We start from the raw sequence: 9,448 nt of genomic DNA, 5'->3' as shown, positions 1-9,448 counted from the left end.
TTTTTTTTTTTTTTTTTTTTTGAGACGGAGTTTCACTCTTGTTACCCAGGCTGGAGTGCAATGGCGCGATCTCGGCTCACCGCAACCTCCGCCTCCTGGGTTCAGGCAATTCTCCTGCCTCAGCCTCCTGAGTAGCTGGGATTACAGGCACGTGCCACCATGCCCAGCTAATTTTTTGTAGTTTTAGCAGAGATGGGGTTTCACCATGTTGACCAGGATGGTCTCGATATCTTGACCTCGTGATCCACCCGCCTCGGCCTCCCAAAGTGCTGGGATTACAGGCGGGAGCCACCGCACCCGGCCAGTAAGGTTTTTTTTTTAATCAGCAAGGTCTTTATGGCCTGTATTTTGTGCTGACCTCCTATCTCATCCTGTGACTTAGAATTCCATAACAGTCTAGGAATGCAGCCCAGTAGGTTTCAGCCTCATTTCACCCAGCCCCCCTGTAAGTTGGAGTTGCTCTGGTTCACAGGCCTCTGACAATCCAGCACTTTGGGAGGCCCAGGTGACAGGATTGCTTGAGCCCAGGAGTTCAAGACCAGCCGTGGCAGCATAGTGAGCCCTGTCCCTACAAAAATAAATGTAAAAAAAAATTAGCCGGGCACGGTGGCACATGCCTGTAGTCCCGGCTTCTCAGGAGACTAAGGTGGGAGCATCGTTTGAACAGCTGCAGGGGTTACATACATTTTCTGTAATTGATTAAACAAGTGAATTCTTCAGAAACGTCTGTGCTGTCACCAGTAGCCTTAACAAACAGTGGGTAAGCCACCTGACAGTGGTCCCAGCTTCTGGGAGTGGGAACAGCGCTGCTGGGAACTTCTGGTCCCCTGAGTAGGCGTTCCCTGCAGCTCTCTGAGGAGGTGGGCGGCATCTCCCCCATCCCCTGTCCACTCTCTTAGCTCTGCCATCTCAGGGGGCGCCAGACTCTGCTCTTCTCGATGAATCACAAGTGGGTAGGTAAGAGATTTGGAAGACCCTGATTTTGGAGAAAATCCTTCTTTTTTAAACTGTGACTGAGAGATAATTCTGACTTATGATGACCTAAAATTAATCCCTTTTCACAAATATATTTGTAGATAATAATGTGTGGAGGCCTGAAGCCAACATCTAGTTTAATTTGCATTCAGATTTTGGTACAATTTTTGCTGTTTCATTCTCTTTGGTTAGAGATAATCTTATTTTGACATTGAAGAAGATTCAGGATATGCCACTGCAAAATATGCCACTATGGGATCAGGATGCTTTTGAGCCGAGGACAGTTAAGAATCCACAGATGCAGCAAGTTTGCTGCCTTCTCCTTTCTGCCTAAAAAGCCATTTAATTGATAATGGTATCAATTTCCCATTGTGAAGGGGCCCCTTCTCCCATCTCAGGAAGAGGAGAGCAATTCCTATCACTGAACGGAGGGTCAGCCCTGCGATGCGTCTGCAGAAACAAACCCTAAAATAACCCTTCTCATTCATCATTTCCACCGTAGATTTCCTAGTTACTTTTTAATCATTACACAATGTATTTGTCCCTCAAAGCCCAAATCCTCTTTCCTTCGTTAAAACGTAAGTCCCCAAGTCTAACTGTTTCTTTGAGTTTCACTTCTTTTCTGTGAACTCCGGGGAACATATTAATAAGATTTGTATTCTCTTCCTCCTGTTAATCTGTCTTTTGTCAGTTAAATTAGCGGGCCCACAGGCACTGAACCTAAGGGGGTACGGGAAAAGGCTTTCCTCCCTGGCAATGTATATTTCTGAGTTATGACATGGGTCTAGCACTGTCTGCAAGGACGAAGTGCAGGTGGTGAGCCGTGCCACGGCTCAGCCCTTGTGCTTCCCTCCTTCCTGTCATTGCTCCCAGATGTTTTACGCTGGTGCCATTTACAATGGAAATGGAAGAGAAGATATTTGAAAAGAATGGGAAGAAAGGAGCCTTAGAGGGGCAACATAGAAGGATGGATACCTACCTGGCCATTTTGGTGGACAGGGTGCGGTTTGGTCCAGATGGAGGTGTCACTGTCTCACACGACCCCTCCTACCCAGTCTCTGCCCAGCTGCCCCTCACTGGCTGCACCCTGGGGTTGGACCTGTTCACTACAATAAGCAAAGCCCCTGGGTGGGTTGGGGCGAAAGACTCCCCTTCGGAAAGTCAGGGCTCACCGATTGTTACGCGGATTCATCAGCTAGCAAAAGAAAGGGGTTGCAGTTGAAGGAAGATGGTTAGTGTCCCTCTGGTTTTAAGCCATTCACGATGGAATTGAAGCCACCTGATGGCCGTTTTGGTTTTTGTCTGGAGGCAAAGCAGAGGAATTAACCATTCACTACCACAAAGCAGGGAAAGTGTGCCACAGAAAGGCAGGTTTGATTAGCAAAAGATAGAACAGGCTGGCTTGGAGGCCAAATTGTGAGTTTTTGAATAATCATTCTCCTTTTGCGGTCTCCTTCCCAGGTCCGACCTTGCTTTTAACTTAGAAGGCTATATTTTTGTATTCCTGAATGATATCTTCACAGCAGCAAACGGAGTTTATACCAAACAGAAAATGGACCCAAAGGTATCAGATCTTGCCTATGGCGTTTTGGCTATGTCATCTGGCCCCTAGAATAACATGCAAAGTGAAAATGAATGTGTACAGCTGGTCCGTAATTTAACCTATATAATATGACCTGTAAATTACGAATTCTTTTTAATTATCTGTATAAATTCTTATTATTTGCAAAATTTTGGATGAAAATGAGATAGGATGGGCAAAGCTACTAGTTTAGATGCACACTCAGAATGTATAAAAAGAGATTATTTGGAAAGGCAAATTAACTTTTATACCAGCGTTATCAGTGAACAAGGCAAGGTCAGGGGTCACAGTGTTTGTTCTGAGAGCACTAGTTTGGGGTCTGGGGATGTGGGTTACAGATACAAGTTTTGCTGCTTACTGGCTGTTGTGACTTTGAGCCGTAACTTTGCTCCAAACTTTGGTTTCCTCACCCGTGGAGTGAAATGACTGGAATGGATAATTTGTAAGGTCTCCTCCGGCAATAGCTGATGCTTCTGATGATGAGGGGCTGGGGCAGAGGAGCTCTGCTTTTGTGTGTCTGCCTGTCACGTGGTGGCCCCGTCCCTCCCGCACCCCCAGCTGTTACAGGAAGCTGGGGAGGAGGAGTCAGACATATGTTTCTTTGTTCCAAGCTCTTTGTGCTGGATGAGGGAGTTCACTCTGACCAGCAGGCTTATTTCCATGAGCTATATATTTTTTTATCTCCACTGTTTTGTTTTTTACCCCCCGCATGGCCATTTTTTTTTTAAATGGTGGCAGTTTTACAAAAACTGGTTTGTTGTCTTTTGCGTATCACAATATGTCATCCTTTTTTGAAAATGGTGAAGTGGGGTGGCCACTTTAATGAAAGTAAATATAGAATGCTGCTGTTCTTTAGTGGAAAGAGCAGATGTTTTTGAAAGAGTTTTGTTTATATTAACATTTTTAATGTTCTTTATTTCATTCCTGATTTCCCATTTTGAATAACATGCTTTTAAAAAGCCCACACAATTAGAATGCTGCAGACGAAGGGGACCCTAGAGGCTTTCCTCTGCCATGTGTTTTCTCTGTAGTTTTGGTGTAAAACAAATGTTTATTCCAAAATCTCAGTACCCTCAAAATGAAGCATTTTGTGTCAGAAATTGGCTGAAAATATTCCAATAGAGTTGCTCAGAATGCGTGTTCTAACTTTGTATGAATATGCAGTAGTATAAGTGGCTCCAGGAAATCCATGCCTCATGTCTGCAAAATTGAGTGGTTTTCTTTTTTGTTTCTGTTTTTGCAGGAGCTAGGGAAATACGGAGTGCTTTTCTACAATGCCTGCTTCATGATCATCCCAACTCTTATTATTAGTGTCTCCACGGGAGACCTGCGACAGGTGAGCTGATACAATCATTCCTGGCTTCCTTAGCTGGCTGTAGAAAGTTAATATTTAACATTTGGTATGCACTGAAATAAAACATGTCGAGGTAGCTGGGACTACCAGGAAGGGTGCGTCATAGGAAGGTGTTTGAGATCCCTAACAACACCTTTTGGCACTACTCTTGCATTGGCATGCATCCTTGGCCACATATCAAGGAGTGCCAGGAGCTCTGGACTTGGAACTTTTTGGAAAACAACAATAAGAATCTGAGTTTGAGCCGGGCGCGGTGGCTCAAGCCTGTAATCCCAGCACTTTGGGAGGCCGAGGCGGGTGGATCACGAGGTCAAGAGATCGAGACCATCCTGGTCAACATGGTGAAACCCCATCTCTACTAAAACTACAAAAAATTAGCTGGGCATGGTGGCACATGCCTGTAATCCCAGCTACTCAGGAGGCTGAGGCAGGAGAATTGCCTGAACCCAGGAGGCGGAGGTTGCGGTGAGCCGAGATCGCACCATTGCACTCCAGCCTGGGTAACAAGAGCGAAACTCCGCCTCAAAAAAAAAAAAAAAATAATAATCTGAGTTTGAGTTCTGTATCCCCCTTTGCTAATGTGGGGGCCCTGGGAGAGCTACTTACCCTGGAAGGGGATTTCGATAGTTTTAAAAACTAGGTTTTATTATTCATGTGACTGTCTATTGTGGACATTTTGAAACATGCACAAAATAGAATAATTCAATGAATTGTCACAGACCCACCACCTAGCTTCAACACTTTGACATTTTACTGTCTTATCTGTCCTCCTCCACCCCCACGTTTTTGTTCCTCTGGAGTATGTTGAAACCTATCCCTGCCATCACACCGTGTTACTTCTAAATATTCCAGGAGCCACGTTTGAATTTTGGGTAGGTGTTTTTCTTTCAGTATTTGCCCTGGTAACCCTATCTGCTGCTGGTGAGACAAATGAAACAGCGAAATAGTAGTAAGATCTGAGGCCAGTGGAGCGGTGGAGGCCACGTCTCTTAGGACATATGGACATTCACCATAGTGACAGCCACAGTGCCCACCCTTCAGGGTGCAAGCCCAGACTTCTTCAGGAAGTTACGGACCACACAGCCTCTGAGAATTTTGCTGGATGTGTAACTGAATCTGAGAAACGAGTGTGATGGGCAAAACCCTCCTCAGCGGGGCCTCCACCCACAGACTCAACTCCAGACACAGCCCTGCCCAACTAGGTGGTAACCCCGCATTGCTGGCACGAGGCTGGGGCAGCACCCATTCACCCTCGGACAGGACACCATTTCCGTATTTAGCGATCAGCATGGGTGTGATGCACATCTGTTGAACGTCATCCATTTGCAGCCCTTTTAGGGTCGGAGTGAGTCTGAACCGCGGCAGGCTGCTGTGGACTCCTGGGCGGCTCATTGTTCTTTCTCCAGCTGGACTTTCTCACTTGTCAGTTCCCTTCCCGGAAGGAGGGATCAGCAGAAGGGCTTAGCAGCCCCGTCCCCGGACATAAATAGCCATTTTCACGGGTTTATATGGAAAACCACCAAGTGGCACCGATCTCAATAAAGAGCTCTCTGTTTCAGGTTAGTCAGAACATTGTGAACCTGGGCCTCTCTGTTAATTCCGTGTTGGAAGATAAAGCAGGCACCTGCACCTCTACTGGGAACGAGCAGGGCAGGAGACCTGAAAACGCTGTATTTGTTTTTCAGCTAACATCAATCAATTTTAAACTGAGTCAGTGCCAGCAACATTACCCAAAACAAAGTGATGAACTCTTGGCCAGGTGCTGTGGCTCACGTCTGTAATCCCAGCACTTTGGGAGGAGGAGGCAGGTGGATCACCAGAGGTCGGGAGTTTGAGACCAGCCTGGCCAACGTGATGAAACCCGTGTCTTGTAGAGAGTATTTTAGGTAGTAAAATACAAAAAGTAGCCGGGCTTGGTGACAGGTGCCTATAATCCCAGCTACTTGGGAGGCTGAGGCAGGAGAATCACTTGAACCCAGGAAGCAGAGGTTTTGGTGAGTGGAGATTGCACCACTGTATTCCAGCCTGGGTGACAGAGCGAGACTCCGTCTCAAAAAAAGAAAAAATTATGAACTCTTAGTGAAGTGGTCCTAGTGGCTTGTTTCCTTTCGTTATTATAAAAACAAGTTTTTTTTTAATTTAAATTTTTATTTTTTTATCACTGGAGTTTATCTGTTCTGAAATTCTGGTTATATATTTACATATTCAGAAGTAGAAATCTAGAAACTCCTAAAGATTGTTAAAACATCTTCTTGGGGCCGGGCGCAGTGGCTCAAGCCTGTAATCCCAGCACTTTGGGAGGCTGAGGCAGGTGGATCACGAGGTCAAGAGATCGAGACCATCCTCGTCAACATGGTGAAACCCCGTCTCTACTAAAAATGCAAAAATCAGCTGGGCGTGGTGGCGCGTGCCTGTAATCCCAGCTACTCAGGAGGCTGAGGCAGGAGAATTGCCTGAACCCAGGAGGCGGAGGTTGCGGTGAGCCGAGATCGCGCCATTGCACTCCAGCCTGGGTAACAAGAGCGAAACTCTGTCTCAAAAAAAAATAAAAAAATAAAAACATCTTGGGACTAAAAGCACATTTCCCCATGGGAACAATGCTGTGAAAGGCGTAGTGACCAGAAACTGAATTTTAGGTACTTTATGAGTAAAATAGATTAGGTATATTAGGTTAATAATATATAACATTGTTTCAGAAGATATAAGTGTTCTCATATCAATGTCATTGACTTCTAAACTTGTAGCATGGTGTTTTCAGAAGTTGCCACCTGCCCGTAATGATTATCTTGCAGAATTCTTCTACTTTCTTATGTAATAATAATACTAGCTAATATTTGTTGAGGGCTTATGTCAGACATTTTTCAAAGCATTGTTCATGAACTGTTTCACCGCATTTCCACAACGGAAGAGAAGGTCCCGTTACTATTTCCATCGTATAGGCAAAGCACCTGGGGCACTGTGTTTAAATATCTTCCCAAGGATAGCAGGTGCTCTGGCTCTAGAAACACATCCTCCAATGTCATCTCAATTACTTTATCTGTATATGAAAAGTGTTTGCTTTCTCCTTCATGTGTGAAAAACATATCCCTCCCTTATATAAAGTACAAGAGACCTAACATACACTTTATTTTTATTTATTATATTTTTTTGGCACAGAGTCTCACTCTGTTGCCCAGGTTGTCATGGCAACTGCAGTCTTGACCTCTTGGGGACAAGTGATCCTCCCAGGTGGCACATCTTTTTTTTTTTTGAGACAGAGTCTCACTGTGTCACCCAGGCTGGAGTGCAGTGGCGCAATCTCAGCTCACTGCAGCCTCCACCTTCCAGGATGAAGCCATTCTCCTGCCTCAGCCTCCTGAGTAGCTGGGGTTACAGGCATGCACCACCACACCTGGTTAATTTTTGTATTTTTAGTAGAGATGGGGTTTCACCATGTTGGCCAGGCTGGTCTTGAACTTCTGACCTCAAGTGATCCACCTCCCTCGGCCTCCCAAAGTGCTGGGATTACAGGGGTGAGTATATAATTACATGCACCTGGCTGACATATACTTTGACTTATTAAATGCTAAAGATCTAAGAGAATATCCTCCTCCTATTCTGGCTTGTGGTACTGGAATATCCCAATAGTTACCCTGTCTAGCCTCTTCTGTTTGACCAGACTCCAAAGATTTCAAATAGAAGTTCCTTTAGAACTTCTTTAAGTACCTTAGAGCCCCCAGAAGGATTGCTAATCGTCGAGATTCCAGAATGACCAAAGTGCTAACTATATGATTTATTTTTAAAACCTATCAGAAAAAATATAATTAGAAGAAAATAGAGTATAGTTATAACTATAAGAAAAGGCCTTCTATAAAAAATGACAAAGTACAAGTCATGGAGTTAAAAAATTGACTAGTGTTTTTTTTTTTTTTTTTGAGATGGAGGAGTGTTGCCTAAGCATGTAGAAGTTCTTGAAAACAGTTTATGAACTTAAACTTTTCTTGCCAACATTATTAATTAAGAATAAACTTTCTGGCTGGGTGTAGTGGCTCATTCCTGTAATCCCAGTACTTTGGGAGGCCAAGGCAGGCTGATCACTTGAACCCAGGCTGGAATGCAGCGGCGTGATCTGGGCTCACTGCAACCTCCACCTCCCAGGTTCAAGCAATTCTCCTGCCTCAGCCTTCCGAGTAGCTGGGATTACAGGTGCATGCCACCATGCCCAGCTAATTTTTGTATTTTTAGTAGAGACGGGGTTTCACCATGTTGGCCAGGCTGGTCTCTAACTCCTGACCTCAGGTAATCCGCCCACCTTAGCCTTCCAAAGTGCTGGAATTACAGGTGTGAGCCACTGCACCTGGCCCCAAAAGTTTAACTAGTTTTTAAAAGTTTTGTATGACAAGAGAGGCCAAAATACACGAGACACTCACAGTAATCTTCAAGAAAAAAGCCATCAACCCCACAGGAAAAAAAAAATGAGATTTCCACTGCTAACATAACTCTGTATTCATTGAATCAGGGCAGACTTCTTCCCGTTGGTCACTTTGACCATGGTGGAATTTATTTTAGATTGTAAGCCAAATAGAAAAAAGAAATGAATTTATGTCATTAGGTGTGTTAGCCTGTAATATAAGATTGCTTTTTGTTTACCAAGTTTGGTTTGACTGTTCTGAAAGCTAACTAATGAATTAGAGCAAAATGTTAACTTCTCTTGTTAATGGAAAGAAACTTGATGAGTCATTTTCCCTGGTTAACTGGGACTAGGAGAGATGGAGAGGATGAGAGATTGTGGTAAATACATGCGTGTGACTCACTCTTCGGGGAATTCAACCCAAGACTTTGGACTTACACAGTCAATAGATCTGTTAACAGTGCCTCAGTTCTATCTCAGATGAACAAAGTCAGAGATGACAGCTTCTAATTTGTTAACAAATTAGGTCCTTGGAAAATATTCAGTGGGTGAACTTTCTTTAGTATTTGAATCACTGCAATAGGTTCAAAGTACATCTAGTATAGGGATAAATAATAGGACCATTTTTTCCTGATTAAACAACCCTGAGTACAAAGTGAAAAAGTCTCATATTCCAATACACTTTTACCGCCCTAGTAAATCTAAAGGAAGATGGGCTTTATTGTTATTTACCTTTAATTATTTCTATTTATTTATTTATTTATGAAGACGGAGTTTCGTTCTTGTTGTCCAGGTTGGAGTGCAATGGCGAGATCTTGGCTCACTGCAACCTCTGCCTCCTGGGTTCAAGCGATTCTCCTGCCTCAGCCTCCCCAGTAGCTGGGATTGCAGGTGGGCGCCATGACGCCTGGCTAATTTTTTGTATTTTTAGTAGAAATGGAGTTTCACCATGTTAACCAGACTGGTATCGAACTCCTGACCTCCTGATGATCTGCGTGCCTCAGCCTCCCAAAGTGCTGGGATTACAGGCATGAGCCACTGTGCCAGGCCTCATTTCTTTTTAAAAAGAAATGTCATGATACATTATTTTTAAGATGCTACTAATACAGTCTCATCATTATTAAGGAAGCAAAAAAAATGTATAAAA

At 44.0% G+C, this 9,448-nt stretch overlaps 1 protein-coding gene across 8 annotated transcripts in view; it reads left to right on the top strand.

The window, feature by feature from the left end:
- The window catches only part of SLC35D2 (solute carrier family 35 member D2), a 67,856-nt gene that overhangs the window by 34,529 nt on the left and 23,879 nt on the right, over positions 1-9,448 (top strand). For all 8 annotated transcript variants that reach the window (XM_032266415.1, XM_032266421.1, XM_032266420.1 and 5 more), the window contains 2 exons: positions 2,437-2,539; positions 3,801-3,893. In XM_032266415.1, coding sequence (XP_032122306.1) covers positions 2,437-2,539; positions 3,801-3,893 — 196 coding nt within the window. The remainder of the gene's footprint in view (positions 1-2,436; positions 2,540-3,800; positions 3,894-9,448) is intronic.

This window comes from Sapajus apella, unplaced genomic scaffold, assembly GCF_009761245.1.
Source record: "Sapajus apella isolate SASKATOON/1434 unplaced genomic scaffold, GSC_monkey_1.0 scaffold158, whole genome shotgun sequence".
Classification (NCBI taxonomy): Eukaryota; Metazoa; Chordata; class Mammalia; order Primates; family Cebidae; genus Sapajus; species Sapajus apella.
Note: the sequence above shows the minus strand (reverse complement) of the source record. Positions and strands in the feature narration are given on the sequence as shown.